Raw genomic sequence first — 22,962 nt, 5'->3', positions numbered from 1 at the left:
AGTCTTGGGACCGTCACTGCATCCAGTGGCCGGGATTTGGGCGGGAATTAAACCCAGGTCGAAGGCATGGCAGGCTTTAATTAACAAAAGTAAAAAAAAAGCCCTGGTCATAATAAACAGCTCAAAGATTTGCCAACATTTTGCCATTTTCTCCAAAAATAAAGGGCAAATTAAATAATGTACTTTTATTAAAATAAAATGTAAAATAATTTTTTTATTAAAATAAAATAAACTTTTGAATTAAATTAAATACAAATTTTAATAAAAATTCAACGATACGGTATATAACCATATAATTTTGTTTTATTTTAATTAAAAGTAAAGCCACTTTAAAAACTCTTGATTGTGGCTAGCATTATGTCGTGTACCAGATGACGTGTCTTCCCAGAGCATATTTTTGAAAGTCATACCCATTTTCCGGCAAAACCCCGCCTTTTCCGCCATGTTGGACTCGCTTCTCAATTTTCTATTGGCTAATCCTTCGTCGAACTGTCCAATCCTTGGCCTACATGTGAAAATGAACCAAGGGTATCCAATCACAGTGGTGGGGCAGGGCTGGTCGGATTACAGGTAGAAGAAAAAACGCAAAGCAACTGTCGAACTAGAAAAGTGGGTTACGCAGGCAGGCAGATCCGCCGTGCTGTAACTGGCCTGCGCGAACCGACCGCAAAGCAAATGATCCGTTTCTGATATCGGTGTTGTGTTTGAGTTTGTTTTGACAACCGCTGAATGAAGTGTTAGCTCGTCCACAGAGACCGAGGAAGAGGCACAGACTATAATGATGAAGATGATGTTTTCGCGAGTCCGTTTGGCGCTGATGTCCGCGCTGCTGCTCCTCGTACAGGATGCTGCGGCTTTCTATCTTCCGGGTTTAGCTCCGGTCAGTTTCTGTGAAAAACCTCAGGACGGGAAGGACGCTCAGAGGGAATGCCAGGTAACCCACTGTGTTTTATTTAACCTTTCGGCTTTTCTCTACGAGACGAAATGAAAACAATTTCAGTGTCATATCTCGTATTAGTCCTCTCGCGCTAGCTAGCTAGCTAACTAACTAGCTAGCGCTATTAGCTGCTAATCATGGCGCTAATATACACTCAGGATTTTTATTTCATTTCAACGGTGACTGTTTAACGCTCATGTCTGTATTTGAAATGTGCTTGGCTCTGAACGGTTACTTGCACTTTCGGGATTTTTTTTTTTTTTTTTTTTTAGCGTTTTAGCTTCTCTAAGGCTGTTTATTACTGTGGGAGCGGGTTGTGTCCCGAATCACTTTCTGGAAAATTTACTGCGCTGCCTCCACAGGCAGGAACATACGTTACTTTCTAGCCTGCTTAGCGCACTAAGAGTAATGAGTAAGTGAAATGCAGTGGATTCAGAACACAGCCAGTGAGCTAGCTTAATACAGTGCATATACGCGCGCGCTCTCCCCAAGTTCCTATGTAACGTCGGTTTTCATAAAATTAATCGTTATTATTATACTTTGTTAGACTGATTCCTGTCCGTGACGTAACTTTTGACGAATTTAACCATTTCAACATCAATCGTTTGAATGGAACAAGGAAGTCATCCGTGTCATCTGTTCATCCATAAACGATAACAACCGATTAAAGGTCAACGTTCATAATTTTTCAGTAGTGTCTTTTGTGACGTCATCGCCATTATAACTCAGTTTTCCTCTTTTTTGGCGGTTATTCCACTTACTTAAGAAGTTGTTATCCTGACAATACTAACAATGCACTCACTTATCTGCTAAATATGGGTTATTAAACATATGCACTTATTAGATCAGCTAAATGTAAGCAGGCATTGGTGGCCCAGTGGTAGGTTTCTTGCCTGCCATGCATGAGGAAGGCCCCAAGTTCAATTCTTGCCCACCCCAGCCACTGGATGTAGTGATCCTGGATAAAATAGGAGGGTTGTGCCAAATTTGTGTGCGGATCGGACAGTCCTTTGTGGCGACCCCGTAGGGAACAGCAACCGAAAGACAGACAGCAATAACTGTTGAAGAACTAGTTATGAAAAAGAACTAGTTATGAAAAAAATTTCAGTACTTGTAATTATTTCCAAGGACTGAATTTAAAATGAACATTAGTGATCAGGGAAGATTTAGCTTAGTGGTGAATTAGCTATGATGCTCCAGATTTGCTGATATGTTTTCCTTCCAGGTTTTCTTAACATCATCAAAACGTAGAGACAAAGTTTACGCAAGTTTGCGGTTACGTAAACCCATGTAAATCAGTTACTGCTAGAGACGCTCGTGTCCTACTTTTCCTATACACTGGGCATCACTAAATGACCCGGGCCGAGTTACAGACCTGCTCGGACCCTGATGTTTTTATATATTAACACACCAGTAACCTAAGTGTTTTTTTTTTTTTTTTTTTTGCCTTGATGTGGGCGAGGCTTTCTTTGCGATAGTTTACAGAGTGAGCGGAAGCAACATAAATGAAGGCACAACAGAGCATGACCTACTCCTAATGAAGGAATGTAGACTATGAAAACCGAACCTCTGAAGATGAATAGACAGATCGATGTATGTTATTCTATGCTTGAAGTTTAAAACTTGCGTTTTTTCTTATATTCCGAAACCGTAGCGATAATGAAAAGCAGTGATGTGAAACGGCGCTATGAGAGAAAACACCCTATATAGAGCAAATATAGCCTCAGCAGACCGAGCTGAGAGCTTGTGAAATACTCAAACTGAGATCCTGTTGTGACCGAGTCCTTTCGCATTTATTTACAAGTTCAGTAGAAGATTCAGTAAAGATGGACACACACATATATATATATATATATATATATATATATATATATATTAATTAGTATTATACACAAAGTTCTACACGTGTAGAGATCTGAATTCTATAAAAAAATACCAATGGTATATAAAAATTCCCCTGTGGTACCCCTGCTTTTCCCCCATATGCTTGTTTGTGGTTCTTTCTGAGACTTACCACTGAACTGAAAGCCTGCACACTTCCCTTGTCTACAAAAGCCAGCTCTGTGAAGATGAGGTGGGACTGGAAGAACTTGAGTAACCTGCACATAGCCTCGAACTCAACCCCACTCAAAACAATTGAGATGAACAGGAATGTTGACTCCCCCCGGCCTCCCCGCCCAACATGGCATCAACGCCTGAGCTCAGGAACACCAGTAACACTCTGAGAGAGAAATGACCTTAAATCCCAGATTTTTTATTGGTGTTTAACCAACCAAGCGGTTGGAATCCAGTAGAGTTAATTACCACCAACTCTAGGTCTCATTCTCCCTCAAGTCCAGCCTTCCCTTTAAAAAAAAATGATGTGTGCCTTTTATAATACTTCTCATAGTGCTTGATTATTCTGTTATACGAACAATTTGCTATCAGTGACGTTATCATTTTTATAATAACGTAGTTATGTTTTCTTGTTTCCATTTCGGTAGTAGCAGCTACAACAGTCAGGGGCATGAGTAGCTCAATGGTTAAGACGCACAGGTCACAGGTTCAAACCTTAAGGCCGCCAAATGTATTCTACTGTATGTAGCAAGATTGACATTTTTTATTTCATAAAAATAAGTAGGGCATGAAAATATGCTGGCCAATTTCCCAAGTTCAGTGCCCTTTGACCTAAGGAAATTTCTTTTTCAGAAGCACTCCATCAGCTAAATAAACTTCTCGTTCGTTGTAATTTCTGAGTCGTCTGATTTATCTTATCAGCTCTTATAATATTAGATGATCTTTGTCCAGTTTTGCTCTTAATGTATGTTTGAATTTCCTCTGTCTGTATTAACTGCTGTGTTTATTTCATTTCATTTGATTTTGCAGGACAAAATCGAGCTCTTCGTGAACAGATTGGATTCTGTGGAGTCGGTCTTGCCGTATGAATACACAGCGTGAGTAGTGTTGGTTTTTTTGTTGTTTTATTTTTTTTTTATCTGACCTGCTTTGTAACATTGCTACGGTTTGTGGTATGCATTGCGTCAGCTGCGCGTTAGGGATTTCTCTCTTGGAATGTGCTTAAACATCTTTTTTTTTTTGCAATTCTCTGTGACAGTCAAGCAACCTCGACAAAAGATTTCCTCACCTGTTTAGGCGGAGCTGTTCAGCCGGTTCGACCGGGCATCTCATTTTGTTTCATCACGATTTCAATTTTGAGCCTTTTATCATCCTTAGAGGGCACTTTTAAGCAGCGTGTAAAGGTTAATACGAGGTGTAACTGCAGGACAGAAGAAGGACAGTCCTGACATGAACACTGCGTTCTTCTCCTCCACGTCACAGTCCAGCAGCCTAAGGGGTTCAACTCGATATTTTTTACCACACCTCAGACTTGTAATGTTGTTTAAATAATCTGTATATATACACAATGTTTAAGGTGTGTCACTCGTCAAGCTGGATTTACATGAGCTCAGGAGTGGGACGTTATTATAAGTAATAGCAGGTGTCATTTACAATATAAATCAACATCCAAGTGTAAAGTATCATCGCAGTGAACAACCTGGCAGGGACACTTGCAGTAACACAGATTAAAGAATATCTGCATCTAGATTCCAACGCTGCGTGATACCGTTACCGTTATAGAGAGCACTCACACTGCGCCAGTATTTCAGCAGCTCTTAACGTATACGGCTATCGTATACACTCTCACGATAGATGCGTCGCAGTCCGATCCAGGATTTTAGCCCCCCAACCCCTGAAATTCTCGTTACCCGCCATAGACGACACTGCCTACTGTTACCTTCAGTAAGGATGCAAAACTCACCCAAAGGATTTTGATATACCTTTCCTAGGGCATTTATACAATAATCACCAAACCGGGCCGATGTGATCTAAAGTCATCGAGAATGCAAAATTGCAGAGGGATTTTTGATATCTCAAACGGGTCAGTCGTGACGATGCCTCTAACTTATGCCGAAAACTGGTTAATAACTTTCCGGTGTGCCCGGGTAGCGATGGCGCAGGGTGCTTGAGCCCGCTCATCGCTGCTTGAGACTATATTTTTATTTTTTTCATCTAAAATGTTTTCCATTCACGTCATCTACTCATCAATAGGCACGTAATACAGATTTAAATATTCCAGTATCTTTATTTGTAGCTTTTGTGACATGTACTCTTGATCAACAATCTCTCACTCCTCAGCACAGTTTCTTCCAAAAATATTGGAACAGAGGGACAGATCTTTATTTTCTGATAAAAAATTTTTTTTTTTATTAATGCTAACACAAAAAAAGCATAATAACACACACACACATGACATGACTGCGTTCAAATATTACATGTCATGACCTGTTTTGTGCTTGTTTTTGGCCTTAGGTTTGACTTCTGCACCGTCGAGGCTGAGAAACGGCCATCGGAAAACTTAGGCCAGGTGCTTTTCGGGGAGAGAATTGAGCCATCGCCTTACAAGGTAAGCACACACACATCTCATGCTTTAATTTGTGCGCATCACTCAGTCAGGGTTGGACAAGATAATCATTGTACCAAACATTAAACATTTTCTGAGTAGCTCCTGTTTCACGCAAACATAAACCCGAGAAATTATAGTCATTACGATACATTTCTCTGATATTAGTCTTTTTCTATAGATTGTATAAGAGATAAGGACCAGTACAGAGAGAAGGAAGGACGGCATTAATAAGTGTGTTAAACTAAAAAAAAAGAAAGAAAGTTTTTACTCATTTGGTTGAACTATTTGTTTTGTATTTGAGTAATGTGATATTGTGATATGCACAGTAAAATTTTTCTCCCGTTATTTTTATTATTACTGATATTTTTAGAGATACCATGGTCGCGCTTTCTTATCCGTTCATGCCCAAAGCATTTGAGGTTGCTAGGCCTTCCGGCACACTTGCTTAAGGTGGTGATGATGGAGAAAATAAGGAAAATCAGGGTCTTGCAGCATAAGTAGACATTGCCATCTGCATGTAGTGCGTCTGTTGATTGGAAGATCGGGCTTCTGGGAGATTAAATCGACAGAATCGACAGGCCCATTATATTAACTTTAACGTCTTCTGCAAACACACTCCCTAGGCCAAACACACTCCCTAGTGTTATTCAGAATGTGTAGGCTTTAAATAGTATTTACAATATATTAACCGAGTGGATAGAAATCAATCCTGTCAGAGTTGCAGCAGAAAAGTTTGTTTTAGAGGTGTTTGTTGGTACGTGGTTTTAGACACAGCTGTGCAGTTAGAAAGTGTTTTTTTTTTTTTCTTCTTCTTCTTTCTTTTTGTTGTGTTTTTAAGGCAGTTGTTTAAGCCCTCATGCTTACAGACTAATCACAGCCCATCACCTGCAATCCATTCAACCAGACAGAGAGGGTGAATACGAACACAATCTTATGAGATTATGTGGGACAAAAACCACAGAGGCTCGGCCCTCCACTTCCCTTAAATCGCTTTTTGCACTGAGGACAGCTCTGTATCTGTAGAGCACAGAAGACACACCAGTATTTCTTTTGTATTTCGGAGACTTGAGCACACCCCTTTGATTTCTGGATGTCATCAAGCACGTCTGACTCTTTAGGGAGGGACTCTTTTTAGCGACCGGCCAAACAACACAGAAGCAACGCTATGATAAGAAATGAAGAGAAGTTTCATTCAGGGTTGGTGATCCGGTCAAGCTGAAGACTCGCGCCTCAGCTGGATTTTCTGCCAGACTAGCTCTGTATAGGTCTGTAAAGGCTCATACAGGATTGTTAAAGTAATGTCTGAAATGGAATACAAGCTAGCCAGAATGGCTTAGGATCAGGAATCCGCGCCACATCAGTTGATGTAAATTGTTTTCTGGTCTGAGAACAGACGAACAATCGTCCTATAGATGACATCTGGTTGTTGTCCCCTCCTGCTCTTCTTTTTTTCCCCACTCTCTCTCACTCTAGTGTCTCCAGTAAACAAACAAAAAAACAACAGTATTTTCTTCAAGTCCAACTTGATTTTCTTCAAGTTTTGCTTGTTTTTCCAAGTCACGTTGCGGTTAAATGGTCAAATCCTTACACCAGGTTTTGCCCAGGTTTAACACGATTACACCGTAACAGTTTTTCCTACAGCAGTGTGTTCCAAGCCATTAAATCAAGATGTAGTAAGGAGTGTAATGTGGAAACCATGTTTACATTTCTAGTCTGTATAGACTGTGGTTTATACAAACACTGCCATAAACCCCTATTACTACACATCTTATCCACCAGCATGATTAACATTCTCCCTGCCCGTTTGGTAAATATTGTCGCCTGTAATTATGAAGCTTTACAGTACGAAACTAAAGGACAAAGGTCTTTGTTAAACCACTTAATGCTTTAAAGTTCGACCAGATAAATCAAGAAATATTTATTTACTTTTTTAGCGAACTCAAAAAGTGTGCCAAGTGATAGTCATTATTTAATTATGTCCTTTTAACAGTTTTCCTTCAAGCAAAAAGAGACGTGCAAGCATGTGTGCACCAAAAAATACAGCACCAGCAAAGCAGAAGATAAAGCCAACCTGGATTTCCTCAAGAAAGGCATGCTCCTTAACTACCAGCATCACTGGTAAGTCTTCGTTTTCATCCTCTTTCGTCATCTTGCATAGTAAGCACAACCTCTGAGCACTAGATGACCAGCATTTTATTTTCCCTCATCTTGCTCTTTATTGTCTTTGCAGGATTGTGGACAACATGCCTGTGACCTGGTGCTACGATGTAGAAGACAATCAGAAATTCTGCAACCCCGGGTTCCCCATCGGGTGCTACGTCACGGAAACCGGCTTGGCCAAAGATGCCTGCGTCGTCAATGTGAGTGTATTGGGTGTTTTCACTGGGGGCCACAGGATCGACTCCAAAGACATTTGACCACAAAGCCTGGTTCATTTTGATCAGTGGGAACGCAATAGTTCTGGACTCCAGAGTATGTGCTGCCTGTTCATTCTGTTTCTCCCTCCGTATGCAGGCGGAGTTCAATGAGAGAGACACCTTTTACATCTTCAACCATGTGGACATCACCATCTTCTACCACAACGTGGAGAACGAGGCCCCTGATTCCAGACTGGTCGCTGCCAAGATGGAGCCAAAGAGGTACCAGGACTGTTTATAGTCTACAGACTAAACCTTACCTTGGCCATGAACTACTTTTAAAATAAAACATATTTATTTTGCTACATGTATAAAATTAAAAAGCAGGATTTAGGTCATTTATGGGAACTTTATATCATATTCTCTTTCAATATCACACTTGAGGTCATGCTGTCGTACTTATTATCAGCACAGCTGTGATGCTTATCAAATATTACAGCCATGATGTTACAGCCATGATATTACAGCCATAATCCCAAAATGATTGCACTATGGAGTTGGAATGGGAATCACCAGGGCTCAGCCAGATTTATTATCATACCGATTCTTTTTGTATCACAATTTTACAGAAATCATAATTCTTTTAACTTTAAACACAAACATATAAAATAAAATTTTAAGTATCTATATTTTAAAAATTACATGAATATTAGGGTCAATATGGGATTTAAATAATTAAAAAAAACATTTTGACATTTTTGAGGAAAAAAAATTTGAGAGAAAAAAGTTGTCAATTTGCGATTTAGAAAATGAGCTAAACTAACAAGTATTTCCTTGTTGGTAATTCCACGGTAAAAGTAGATTTTGATAAGATCTTCCACTCCAGGCATAATGTGCCACGAGGGATGTCTGCCCAACCTTGTAAAGCAAAGTGTATACAAGGTTTCCTTCCTTGTTAGAAGAAACCACACAAATTGTCAGGCTTTTTTTTTCTCGTACATTTGCAAATAATTTTTTTGTAATGTTCTGAGTTTTAAACTCGTACGTTTCAAGTTTTTTTCTCATAAATTTGAATTTATGAAATTTGGCTTACAACTTGAAAATTCTGAGTTTTAAACTTTCCCTGCCTCTATTCTTCCAACTCCATCTTTTTTCCATTTTTTTTTAATCCCATATTGGCCCTGTTACTCCATCAGAGTTGGGCGATACATGAACCGCCACACAAAAGAAGCACGCTGGATAAACCAATCAATTTCTCCTCACCATTTCTACTACAGTATGTAGCACCGACCTGCTTCATGTCTTGTTCTCCTTCTTCGTTTAGTTTGTAGTTTCCTGCCCCCTAGTGGACATGATCACATCATGCACTAATGTAAAGCTCTAAGCCAGCCCTCGTGCCTGACGCTCATTGTTAACAGAGGTACACACCAGGTCTAGGCGTAAGTGTTTGCTGCTGATGGTGATGTTTTGTGCTGTGCGTTGTGTTATCAGCTATAAACAGAGCAATCCGGACGCTCCGGACTGCACAGGGCCGCCCATGAGTCTGCAAAACAAGCTCACAGGAGACATCAGCATCCCCTACACCTACTCTATACTGTTCAAGGTCAGTTCTGTCTTACTTAACCCCAAACACTTTGTACAAGGGTGGGTTAGCTCTCAATGCTCAACAGAGAAGAAATACAGATTTGCTTTAGCTCTTTTTATCTGACTATAGTGTCCAATCGGAGTGTTGTTTTATCGGTTACAGGAGGAGCCAAACATCCGATGGGCCTCTCGTTGGGATTATATCCTGGAGTCCATGCCTCACACCAACATCCAGTGGTTTAGGTGAGCCTACACGCAGAAACACCCAAAATATACGCGTTTGTGTACAAGATGCATGAAAAGAAGTAAGAAGATTCTACAAGATGTTTGTTAATCTCTCGTTTCTCGTGTGTTCGGCCGCAGCATCATGAATTCCCTGGTCATAGTGCTCTTCCTGTCCGGTATGGTGGCGATGATCATGCTGCGCACGCTGCACAAAGACATCGCCCGCTACAACCAGATGGACTCCGTGGTCAGTCTAGTACCTTGCAATACTACACACACTACAACACACACGCTGTCTATGACCGTGACACAGATGATATCTCGAAGAAGCGAATCAACCACTGTGAAGCGCTTTATTCCCTTATAGTTAATTTTTTTTAGTCTCTCTCTCGTGTTGTATAATAACTACGAGACTCCTCATTAAAAAAGGTTCTTCTTTATTTATTTTGCAGTCTTTACTCTATTTGAAAACTGATCTGTTTAAAAAGTCGAAATACTGGAGACTTCTTCCAAAACCGTTAATAAACCCCTCTCCTTAATGACACGTCTGTCGTACGTTGTGCAATGCAGCCAAATGTTTTTCTATAAAAATTAATTTTGTATTTCGTGTCTTGGACGTTCTCCGTTTTATTCTTACTTCCAAGATTCTGTTTTAGTGTCTGTGTAAATGAAGTCCCGCGGAGCCACGCCCCACCATAGAACAGCAGAGAAGGGGCTATTCTCATACGAGGTCATTATGGGGGGAAATCTAAATGGGCATGTTTAAGCCCTGGCAAATCCAGAAATGCAGGATATCGGGGTTGGTTGGTTGGTTGTACTCAAGACCCATCTTGATTGACTATAATTTAGATATGTCACTTTAAATACCACTGAAGAGTCTGCTGTATATGTGAGCTCGTCTCATTCAGTCTGTCTTTCACCTCTCTTCATCATCAGTCGTTTATGTTAAAACATTTTTTTTGGCTGTCTCACACACTGTCAAAGCACGCCAAACCCGCAGGTGGCAGTATAACCCTAACTGTAGACACGGTGCGTGTGGCACACGCCTTCAGAAACCGAAATTGCACTGAAGATAAGAGTTTCTAAATATTTACATCTTGGTGGAATTTTTCCCAAGAAGTCTGTGACACGATACCTAGTTTGTACAGGGACGAGTGACTGAGACATACTGAAGAAAAAAAAAAAAAACCTGATTGTGTTGACAAAGCCCAAGTTTTCTTAAATTTATTTATTGTTTTTCATCATGTCTCCTTCAGTCAGTCTGCCAGCTTTATAGTCTTTTAAGCATCTCTTTCTCTCTGATGTTAAGTCTACCCGTCTCTCTCTCTCTCTCTTTTTCATTCATTCAGTGAACTGATGCAAAGTGATATTTACAGGTCCCCCCCCCCCCCTCCAAAAACCCTCCTCTAAAAGCCACATCCAGATCCTTTAACCCCAACTTTGTGTCTGTGTGTGTGTGTGCGCGCGCGTGTGTTGTACGGCTTCTATAGGAGGATGCTCAGGAGGAGTTTGGCTGGAAGCTGGTCCACGGCGACGTGTTCCGTCCGCCGCGTAAAGGAATGCTGCTCTCCGTTTTCCTCGGGTCGGGAACGCAGATCTTCATCATGACGTTCGTTACTCTCTGTGAGTTCCTCTTGATCACACCCGCTCTACGCTCACACACTGTCGTGACTTTATAGATCGTTATCACCAGTCCATTTATATAGCTGTTAATCTTCAGGTCTCCGTGTGACCCTGAATGAATTATTTGTTCTACGCGTAGTTAAATTTTATAAATTTTCACATTTATAGGTGTGTTCTGTTTTTCCTGAAATCGTTACCACTTCCCTGTAGTTAGATTTCCCAAGGCAATGTCAACACCAGCTTTATTAAATAAGGCTTTTGAAGAACTCATGTCGTGATTAAACATTAACCTGACATGCAGGTTAATGTTTAACAATAAAATTAGATCTTACTTAATATCCCGTCTCTCTCTCTCTCTCTCTCTCTCTCTAGTTTTTGCATGTCTGGGCTTCCTGTCTCCAGCTAACCGGGGTGCTCTGATGACGTGTGCCGTGGTGCTCTGGGTGCTGCTGGGAACTCCAGCTGGTTACATCGCTGCCCGATTTTACAAGTGTGAGTACATGGCGAAGACGCTAATCCCTCACCTCTGACCCTGGAGTTCTGTCAGAGCCTTGTGCAGGTCATTAGGTCTAATCAGTGTCAAAAGGGGCCCCTTCTTTACTCGCGTACACACTGCCAGTGTCATCATGAGCAGTTTGTCATTAAAAAAAAAGTAGAAATTCTTTTCAACATAACTGTAAATGTAACGAAGATGTAACTAAAATGGTAACCAAGAATTTTCCCATAATGCTTATCTGTTGCCTGCCTGTGAAGCCTATAATCAATAGCCGGCGTGACGTTTCATAACGGCGTTGTCTGTCATCGTTACACTTTTCTTTTATCGCATCTCCTCCTAAACCTTTTATACGGTGGCTGAGAAGTGCAAAACAAAATAACGGAACCAAAAACAAAATAACGAAACCGAATACAATATAACAAATCAGATTGTTTTCAGTTGTGTTATTTTGCTTTTCGGTTTAGTTATTTTGTTTTGCACTTCTCAGCCACCGTGCTTTCATGGGTATTTAGCCAACCAGCACTTTTATTAGGATGCATAGATTTGCACTAGCTATTTTTTCTTATTTATTTTTCCGAATAATAAAAAAAATGTATGCAATGAAAAGGAAAATGGTTGAATCCGCACTGGTTCCTTTTTAGATAAGGTTCGCAAGGTGTGCACTAGCTTCTCATATATATATATTTTTAGTGATCTAATACCATCCAATATACTGTAACAGTCAGATGTTAAGCAGTGTGTCTACACAGTAATACCAAAAAACGCCACAAGGTGGCACTTACTTTAATTCTGGTAGATTTAGAGCTGAATGTGTATTGAGAAGAAGAATTCCACTATCATGCTGCTCTGATTTGCTTCCTACACACGTCTCCTCAGTAACGAGCAGTGCTGGGTGTGACTGCTATAGTCTACAGGTGATTTATATCTAATAAATGCAGCGACATGGACAAGTGACTTGTATAGCCGATGTTTAATTCTGTAGATATCCACTAGCTATTTGATTGGATCAGTGTCTGGCGTTGGCGTCGGCATCATATATCTTTATTAGACTTTTCCTCTGTGTACAACTCCTCTTAAACCATTTGACTTATACTTCACAGAAGCTGTATCAGGAAATGTAGATGTTCAGTAGCTATTCGATCTCAGGTATATTAACATGAGCATGTGTGTGTTTGATGCGTGCAGCGTTCGGAGGAGAGAAGTGGAAGACCAACGTGCTGCTGACGTCGTTCCTCTGCCCCGGGTGAGTTTTTTTTTTTTTTTTTCCAGTCATATCTCCGTCTTAAGTCCGATCCATTTCTTAGTTTTGTTTTTTAATGTATTTTAAACGAAGCCTGTTTTTTCTCATACAGTGTGGTGTTTGCTGATTTCTTCCTGATGAACCTGATTCTGTGGGGTGAGGGCTCGTCGGCCGCCATGCCCTTCGGCACGCTGGTGGCCATCTTGGCCTTGTGGTTCTGCATCTCCGTCCCTCTGACTTTCGTTGGAGCGTACTTTGGCTTTAAGAAAGCTGTGAGTGCATACAAATACTAGTATGACTGTTAAATATGCTGATTAAAAGCTTCTTTGTTGTCGTTCTAAAGCATTACGAATAAAACTATAACCTTCGGCATGACTTTAATTGTCAAGTTTATAGGCAGGCACGGTCGGTAAATTGTTTGTGCCTGTTTTGGCCAGGTGTGGTTTCATCATAGATCATCAGTCCAAAGTTTTTTTGTTTGTTTGTTTTTTTGTATTAATTGTTGGTGGTTTTTGTGTGTCTCAGGGCATCGAACATCCCGTACGCACCAATCAGATCCCTCGTCAGATTCCAGAGCAGTCTTTTTACACCAAACCCCTCCCAGGGATCGTGATGGGCGGCATCCTGCCCTTCGGATGCATCTTCATTCAGCTGTTCTTCATCCTCAACAGCATCTGGTGAGTTCTTCCCTGACCAGCTGGTGTAAAAAAACTAAACATATATATAATATAATATAATATAATATAAAAATTCATAACGATGCATGTTTAAGATATTTAAAGGCAGTCTTGGATGCATGGCAGAGAGCGGGATTTAATTTCAAAGATCAGCTGTGGTTTGTTCCATAGTAACGCAGGGTTTGAAAAGAATATTGTCAGAGAACAGGATTATGATAATATTTAAATCATGGAGAATTTTGGACAGTACATGATGAGTCTCATCCTAATGGTGTCTGTGCTTTGTCTCCAGGTCCCATCAAATGTACTACATGTTCGGCTTCCTCTTCCTCGTTTTCATCATCCTCGTGATTACTTGCTCTGAGGCCACCATCCTGCTCTGTTACTTCCACCTGTGTGCTGAGGTACGAATCACATCAGTTTTTTTTATGATTTATTTATGATGGTCACCTCACTTACTGTGTTGATGAAAATCGCTGGTAGACGAAGTACACAAATCCTGTTCTTGAGTTTAGTTTCCCTAATAAACTATTACTCCAATAAAATACTTTGATTTTATTAAAAATATTTTGCTTAGCTTATATAGCCGATGTAGATATAATAGATGTTGCAAAATAATAATAATCACCCAGAATGGAAATGTAAAAGTAAAGTACACTCACGAGTTACATTTTCGTTGTCATTGTCCACCACTGTTATTAATAATAATAACTATTTCTGACACACCTCCAGTTACTATAGATAAAAACCCTAACGCTGTTGTTTTGTTTTGCGTTCCTCAGGACTACCACTGGCAGTGGCGCTCCTTCCTTACCAGCGGGTTCACAGCGGCGTATTTCCTCGTCTACGCTGTACACTACTTTTTCTCCAAGCTGCAGATCACCGGCCTGGCCAGCACCATACTGTACTTCGGCTACACAATGATCATGGCCTTGATCTTCTTCCTCTTTACAGGTGGGTGGGTTGGTGTGGATTTGGTGAAAGATATCAGAATCGGGGATGGAAACTCCTCACACACCTCCATCACTGATTATATGCTTTTCGTTACATTTGAATGAAGCTTTAGTTTATCATGAGAGAAGATTTGCACATACAGTACTGTGCAAAAGTCTTAAGCCCCTTTAACAAACCCCCTCATTTCTCCATATTTTGCTTCCAAAGAGCCAGGCTTTCTCGTTTTTTCTGTCTTTTTTTCAGTCTCATTTTTGCCAAAATTTGAGCTCTCGTTTTCGGAGGAATTTTTTTTTTATTTAATTTTTTTTAAAGCCACATAGTGATCTATAAATCATTCAAGCATAAAAAATCACATCTAACATAAGGCATGAACCGGTGAGAATCAGGTGATTAGTATATCGGTGATGCTGAAAGCTGAGTGGTTGGAACAGACGAGAGGGGAAATGAGGTCGCTGCTGAGGTTGTTACAGAAACAACCAATTTTTAAGTTGTATCTTCAGGCAATTTGCAGTCTGTCACAGTAAAACATTTGTTCTCATTTATTTAATTTAATTTAATACAATTTAAATCAAATTTAATTGATTATGAAGCAGTGAGCGGTGACTCTTGCCCAGTATTTCATTTAAGAGACAGCAGTTTGTTTGTTTGAATGTTCATTTCTCCTGAATTAAAGCGTAAATTTTACGTTTAATCTTCACAGGAACGATTGGATTCTTTGCCTGTTTCTGGTTTGTGACAAAAATCTACAGCGTTGTGAAAGTGGACTGAATTCGACCAATCAGAGCCTGGACTGAACTCTCTCCTCCACTACTGTCTTTAGCGGAGAGACAAGACCGCCATCGAAGACGCCGTTTTCCCCAGCTAACTAACAACTCGATATACATTCTACAGATCTTAAGCTTCCATTGGAGAGAGAGTGTGTGTGTGTGTGTGTGTGTGTGTGTGTGTGTGTGTGTGTGTTTAAAAAAAATGTATTTGTGTGTGTATGTTTTAATTTCACACATACTTATTAAAGAAGAGCACTCGTATAAAGGGCACCATGCACCCGCCCAGATCACACAGCTACATTTTCCTCAACCTTAGTTTCAGATTGTCATCTTGTAAATATCACATTTCTTCCTTTTCACTAACGTTAAAGTGCATCAGTTCAGGTGTAGGTATAGCGGACATGGTGGTACAAATATGACTCTGTAAATATATCCTTTTTTCCTCCTCCTTAAATGCTGAAATTTGTCTAAAAAAAAACTTAGCCCCCAATTTTTTTTTTGAGCGAGAGTTGTGTGTTTGCGAGGAGGGGGGTGGTTTCCAATTGTGTGTGTGCGTTTGTGTGCGTGGACTACAAACCAGTCGGCTGTCTTTTGCTTTTATTTATCTCATCATTTTAATTTGCGCTGTCTTTCTATTGATTTACGCCTCACTGCTTTCTTTGTGCCTCATCTTTAAGAGGAAAGAATAAAGAAGAGCTTCATCTTAAAGCACCAACATGGGTACACACGAGTGGAAGCTGATACATGAACTCTTAACAAAGTGCTATTTTCTTTCTTTGGTTTGAGGAGGGATGAAATGTTTCTTTAAGAACCCTGACTGCACATGTGTTAAAGAAGCTGTTCTGCTCTTTGGTTCTCTCTGATCCATTTAGTTTTCTGCATGCACAGAAGCTGACTTGAGATCAGCATTCTAACAGATGTTTCGTACATATTAACTTAATACATGCTTTTTTTTTTTTTTTCATATCCGTACCTTAATTTTTTAAAGAGCCTAGTGGGAGGGGAGCAGTCGAGGAATAGTATGTAGAAATATGTGGATGGAGGGACTGTTTTTTTGGCGCAGGACCATTTACTGTATATAGTCATACAGTGTAAGCAGACGTGTAAGTTCTAATGGTTTTGGTTCACACTGATCACGAGGGTTTTCTTCACTGATTTAAAATAGTCATGATGCAAAGTGGGAAATTAATAATGGAGATTTAAAAAAAAAAAGGATTTTCTTTTTTTTTGTCCCAAATAAAATCTGCCTTTTTGAATGATTTACTGTATGTTTTAAACAAAAAGTTGGACAGAACGATTGTGTCTTTCAGTCATTCTCTGTGCTTCATTTATCATTGAAGCTGTGAGGATAATGTAGGTTATCAATAAATTAAGTCTTGTTCACCTAAACTTCTGTACAAATGCGATCGACTTTAGCGGAAAAAATTAAAATTTTGAAATTGTGTAAAAAAATGTTTTTACACCCTTTGAGCATCAGCATTTATCACAGGTGTAAGCATTGTTGTCACGGCCTTCCTGGGTTGTGACGATGCTGTGAATTTTTTTGCTCCTCCCCCTTTTTTTGTCACAAATGACCGAGGATAAAATTTATTTTAATATTACACAAAGATTACCAGAGTAATTACAAAATGCAGCTTTTAAACCATGATTTACTTTATTAAATCACGCACACACTTTAGTTAAAGTTTAATTTTTCTTGCCGTAACCAGGCCTGATTACTGCCAGACCTGGTGAATCAAGAAGTCATATAAACATACCCTGGCTGACAAAGTGAAGCATGCTAAAGATCTCAAAAAGAAATCTATCATGCCGCTATCTAAAGAAATTTTAGATAGAAGAACAGATGAGAGAAAGTAATTGGCCTTTTATTCTGGAAAGGGTTATGGAAACATTTCTATAGCTTTGCGACTCCAGTGAACCACAGTGAGGGCCGTTATACACAAACGTCATCACAGCAATCTAAGCAATACCATGATTCCCATACATGTTGTGCCTGTCCAGTTTTGGGTCTACGTTCTTCGCTGTTTTAATTCATTTATTAGAGAATGATAGGAGGTACAGTAGATTTGAGAAGGTACAGTATTCCTTAAAGGTTCAAAGCAGCACAAATTTTAAGCATACCAGTGACTTAAATCACTCCAGTGTTGTTAGAGGTCAGTGATATCCTGACCTGACAAATTAACTTAAATTGAAGATTAGTGGAAATGAGACTATATCATGTGTTTTATCTGAGTCCAGTTTTTCTGCGATGTCACTCAGACTTACTGACGTGATTTAGGACACATTAGTCTCCAAATATGAATGAGGGGCACTGGTGGCTCAGTCATAGGTGTTTGACCTGCCATGCGGAAGTGAAGACGTTCGATTCCCAGTCAGTGCCGGTCCCAAGCCTGGATTAAATGGGAGGGTTGCGTCAGGAAGGGCATCCGGCGTAAAACCTGTGCCAAGTTGTAGTGCGGACTGGGTATTCCGCTGTGGCGACCCTTTGCCGGGAGCAGCCGAAAGACCAACAACAAAGTCCCTAAATATGAACAAAATCTATAAAGAACAATGTTATGCGGTGCCTATTTTCAAATGACTTTTGATAGCAATTAAACTTTACTCATTTTACAAGCTACACTATATGTGTAAACGTATTTGACCAAACCTGCAATGACATTGTATTCAAATATATATCCATACTTCAGTATGGAGTTGGTCCCCCTTTTTCCAGCTATAACAGCTTCCACTTTTCTTAAGATTTTGGAGTGTTTCTGTGGAAATTCGTGCTCATTCACTCTGTAGAGCATTTAGGAGGTCAGGCACTAAGTTGGACAAGAAGGCCTGGCTCGCAATCTCCGTTCCAGTTCATCAAACTCATCAAACCATGTGTATAGTGTCTTTGCTTTGTGCACAGCCATGTTGGAATAGAAAAGGAAATTGTTGCCACAAATTTGCATTTACAATTAGCATTGTCTAAGATGTCTTGGTGAGAAGGGGACGGAATTCAATAATTAACAGGTTTGACCAAATACCTTTGTCCATACAGTATGGTAATATATGGCTCTGAGAAATGACCTGCGCTGTTGGTGCTATTAGTAACGTTACTTTAAGTGTAATTTTAGTCTTACACACAGACTTCTGGACTTCATGCTTCTGGATTAATGAAGAACCTCCTGTCTTTCTTTAAGTTCTTTGTGTGTGGTGCTGTTGGCAATAGATGGCGCTCTTTTCACTTCAGTTCATAGGCTTTTACTCAAAGTGTCAGAGTACAGTTTTTATCCAGAAATTAGAACTAACACTGATACTCCAAATCTAAAGTTTATCGAAAGTCAGGTTCTGTTCCTTCATGCAATCTACATATTACAGTATCACAAGTAAATCGGTCATTTTCCATTTATATTACAAAGCTCAAAAATTGGCTTCCCTGCTATACACCCTGGTTAACTATACAACATAATGAGATGGTGTGATTCTAGTAGAAGAGGGTTACAATAGAAGAACCTCACATAACTAATGTCTCACCTGATCGACTGTCTTAAAATGTCCCTGGAGTAAACGCTCCTCAATCCTCTACAGGTAAAGCAAAACTATGGAACATCACTAAGATGATGTTAAATATACTACAGCTTTAGACACATAAAGAAATTAACTTAATTTCTGAATATATATGAAATATATGCACTACTGGTTAAAAGTTTGGACACACATCCTAACTCCATGGTCTTTCCTGATTTTTTATTTCTTTCTACATTATAAAACAATGCTGAAGGCATCCAAAATATGCGATAATCTCCTTTAAACAGTTAGTGTCTGCTACTTAAGTGATTTCTGAGGCTGGTGACTCTAAATGAACTTCTTCCCTGCAGCTGAGGTAAGTTCCTGGGAAAGCCTTCATGAGAGGCAGTTTCATCAGGGTCTTTGATGGGTTTTGCAAATGTACTTGACAATACCGTTCTTGCAAGAACTACTCCAGAACAGCTGACCTTCATGTCTTTAAGACAACAACTTGTTGCCTAAATACCCAATTTAATTTGTTATTTCAGTTTGTTTGTTTGTTTGAAGCCAGGATTGTTCCAGAATGTAGAAAATAAATCCAAACGTGTGTCCTGACTTTTTGATACTCTATATGAACTGTTCTGTGTGGAGATTCCACGTCAGCAACCCACACATGTGGTATTCATGCATTCTGATAGAGTAGTGACACACACACACTCTGCTAGCAGCAGATGCTAATTGTACTTCAAATGTAATTTTAGTCACACAGAGACATTTATTAGTCAAATTAACCAACATGTGAGGAAAATGTTAATATTCCTGACAGTTTAGTCTCATTTCCACTGTCATTTTAGCTTTACAATGTTTACACTAGCAGCATGCTAGTTAGCTAGTCAGCTAACTCATTATTCTCTTTCAGAATTTGTTTTTGTTTTTTTACATCCATATTTCTGATTAGCCTAGCATCCTTACTCTCATGACTTTACCACTTTTAGGCTTCATGAATCAAAAAATCACAAATACATTTAGTTCAGTTTTTAAATATTTGTGTGGGTTTTTTTGTTTGTTTGTTTGTTTTTAGGATTTTAAGGTTAAAAATTCTTCCCTTGCTTAAAAGGTTTCTATCCCTCCTAAGTTCTGTTGTCGGTACCTTGCATAGAACCTTAAATTTCAGAAAATAACATTTCAAAAGAGAACCAGTCCTGCTTTGTGGCATAGTTTTCACATCCTTTCCCTTCTTTATGATAATTCTCACATTGGGACGCACTGCTGTCTGAAATACAGCACACAGTTTGAACATATCAGATGTTCCTGCTTATAGAGCTCATTTTCTAAGTTTTACACTGGATGCACTTCATGACACAAACCCTCACATTTTGTCCAGGCTTGGGACCGGCATTGCATCCAGAAGCTGGGGTTTGGGCATTGAACCCGGGCCTTCTGCATGGCACGTGAAGAACCCACCGCTAAGCCACCAGTGCCCTTGTGTAAGTAAAGTCACAGTAGCACTTTCAGCTTAAAAACTTGTTTTATATCATTTTTGTCTTCTTAATAATTGCTTCTAAGTTGTGAACCATTCCTGTTGTGTTTTAATCTTTCATCACTTCTTGTTAACATAAGCACGAGCTTCCACCAGAGCGGGTTCATGTTCATGGCTCACCTCACCGCTCTGTTCATGACTGACCCGAGCTACAAAGCTACCTAACACATGGGTGAATCCCAAATACTTCTCTAACCCACTACTTTGTGTATGAAACAGGGGGCATCTACACTCTACATAGTGCACTAGCCTTCCATTTTACCCCATTTGGTATTCAACCGAGGAATAGTGAGTTAGCTGAGACTGTACTAAAGATTAAACTTAAAAAAATACTTTCATATCAGATAATACCTGATTCATCGAATTTCTTGTAAGTGTAAATTGTGAATATGCTCAATATTAACCAGCACTTTTTCCTCTCTGACCCTATACAGCCTAATGACGTGGCAGGATCAGAAGAGAGGTTCTTTACTCGGCAAACGGGAATGATTTCTTTAGTAGTCAGAAAGCAGTCATGTTGAACACAGCTGATTCTTTAGAGAGAGAGAGAGAGAGAGAGAGAAAACTTTATAATTCTGCTTTAAACACCTCAGTTGTGAGTCACTATGCTGACAGCATGCCTGTTGTGCGTGTGTGTGTGCGTGTTCCTTGTTGAAGTTCCAGATGGCAACTTCACTCACTCTTTTGTTGTGTGGCCTTCCTTTCAAAAATAAAATAGAAAGGAAGAAAAAAAGAGTTTTACTGCTTCCCTTAAATTGGCTTGGCCTGTATCTGGATGAAATGGGGACAGCCTTTGAAAACGGCCTGCAATCCCGTCTAAGAACATTCCTTCAGCATCCCGATATATATACAATAGTGAAAGGAATCCCAGCATTATAGGCATGGCACTTTTACACTGATGAGCAACACTAAGACATCTTAGATGAGTATTAGATGGTGTGACTGAAACCATCCTTTTACTTTTCAGAGATGACATTTCAGAGATGACATTTTGCTTGCATAGTTAACTTTTTTTTAAAGACAATAGGAATAAATTAATTGAATATAGACTTACAAATATGTTCACACTTAAGTATTTCTAAGCATGTATTTCTTTTGGATAAAATTTGATGTTTGTTCAACATTTTTGTGTTTTATTATATTCTACAGTAGATTGATAATGTTGTCTTGTTGGTATAAATTATTTACCCTGTTTCAAAGTATATTTCTTTCCCCAGATTGCCATAGCCCCAGTGGGAAACCAACAAACCAAATATCAAAAATCACACGTTTCGACACATTATTATCCACCATTATTTTCTGCCAACAGATTAAACGACAATCTAAGGCATGTTTTACGAGTTCAAATTCCATGTCACGGTGTTTGAGCATTGCATCTATTGCTTTCTTCGTCTCCATCATCCCTCCACTCTATAGACTCATCCTATTGTGTGTGAGTCAGCTGCTGCTGGGAAATGAAGGAGGAGGACATGCATTAACACCCCCACACACTCCTATTCACTACAAATGAGCATCTGGAGCTTTTTTTTCTTCTATTTCTTTTTTACTCTGATCTGGCACTCTTAAATAGCTGCTAACGCTGATTTCAGATCAGCTGAGAGAGTAACCAGCTAAACTACTTTTTTTTCAGTAGCTGAGTCACAACATGTGTGTGTGTGTGTGTGTGTGTCTGTCTGTTTGTGTTGTAATCCTCCCTATTAGCGCTGTGTTTGGCCTGGGATTCTGGTCCCCCAACACTTGAATGAGGGAGAAACTATTCATTGGATCAAAGGAGTGAGCGGTTTTCTTTAAGTGTGGCTCAATGGAGGAGGACGTGAGCGGAAGCATCAGCAAGCAAGGCCAGTTAGGTCAGAGGCTCTTGTTCACATGGAGTTAGTTCATTGCATTTGGATTTATTCATACGTGGAATGCATTCATCTGAGGTGGCTTACAACCGAGGCGGAATCCAACCCAAGCATTTTATATGTCTGCTCCATTGTTACAGTTCCGTCTCCAAAAGATTCTAATACCAGGACTGTTAACATAACCACTGGTAAATAAGAGGAAACATTGATGAACTTGAGCAAGATAATTTCACTCAACATGTGCGTATACTATAGCTCTGCAGGTATCTAAGTTTTGAGAATGGTTTTGCATAAGAGATTTATCTAACATCTTGGGACATTTCACTGTATAAAACTGGACTGATAAATCCCTTGAGTACCACTTGAGAAAACCCCTTAATCCATCTGTGCAGCTATGTACACGCTTAGGTTTCATTCTGCTTAAGCACATAGCTAAATAGTAGGACATTTAAGATCTTGCTCAAGTGCTTCCTTAAGGGGTTTATTGAACAATGATTAGGTTGGTTGTCTGGGGATTCGAACATTCCAGTGACTAACACAGAGTTATAATTATGCAGCTAAAATTGGGCTGATAGGAAAACTGACCTTGATCTGCAGCAAACCTGATAATAAATTAACACAACCCAAAACCCAAACTAGAGTTATATAGGTGATACATTCATAGACGGTTTATCATACAGGATGACTGTCAATGTCTTTATTTGAATTCTTTTGCTGTCCGGGGATCTACAGATTCATAGAGACACTTTTTGGGGACCTAGGTTCTACCCTAGTGCTGTTTAAGCTTGTGCACAAAT

The 22,962-nt window shown here is 39.6% G+C and overlaps 1 protein-coding gene across 1 annotated transcript; it reads left to right on the top strand.

Annotated features, from left to right (window-relative positions):
- The first annotated feature begins 594 nt into the window (after positions 1-594).
- tm9sf2 (transmembrane 9 superfamily member 2) lies at positions 595-16,693 on the top strand. Its single transcript, XM_053477136.1, has 17 exons — positions 595-934; positions 3,803-3,870; positions 5,288-5,381; positions 7,372-7,499; positions 7,612-7,741; positions 7,896-8,020; positions 9,230-9,341; positions 9,486-9,565; positions 9,686-9,794; positions 11,038-11,170; positions 11,543-11,662; positions 12,852-12,909; positions 13,019-13,178; positions 13,432-13,583; positions 13,876-13,987; positions 14,366-14,537; positions 15,238-16,693. Exons 1-17 carry the CDS (start codon positions 779-781, stop codon positions 15,303-15,305), a joined length of 1,977 nt encoding a protein of 658 aa, XP_053333111.1. The 5' UTR covers positions 595-778; the 3' UTR covers positions 15,306-16,693.
- Positions 16,694-22,962: the final 6,269 nt, after the last annotated feature.

The sequence above is a fragment of the Clarias gariepinus genome, chromosome 18 (assembly GCF_024256425.1).
Source record: "Clarias gariepinus isolate MV-2021 ecotype Netherlands chromosome 18, CGAR_prim_01v2, whole genome shotgun sequence".
Taxonomy (NCBI): domain Eukaryota; kingdom Metazoa; phylum Chordata; class Actinopteri; order Siluriformes; family Clariidae; genus Clarias; species Clarias gariepinus.
Note: the sequence above shows the minus strand (reverse complement) of the source record. Positions and strands in the feature narration are given on the sequence as shown.

Coding starts and splice junctions, on each gene's coding strand:
- tm9sf2 (XM_053477136.1), top strand. CDS start 779: ATGATGAAGATGATGTTTTCGCGAGTCCGTTTGGCGCTGATGTCCGCG. Junction 935..3,802: donor ACGCTCAGAGGGAATGCCAG/GTAACCCACTGT, acceptor TTGATTTTGCAG/GACAAAATCGAGCTCTTCGT. Junction 7,742..7,895: donor AAGATGCCTGCGTCGTCAAT/GTGAGTGTATTG, acceptor CTCCGTATGCAG/GCGGAGTTCAATGAGAGAGA.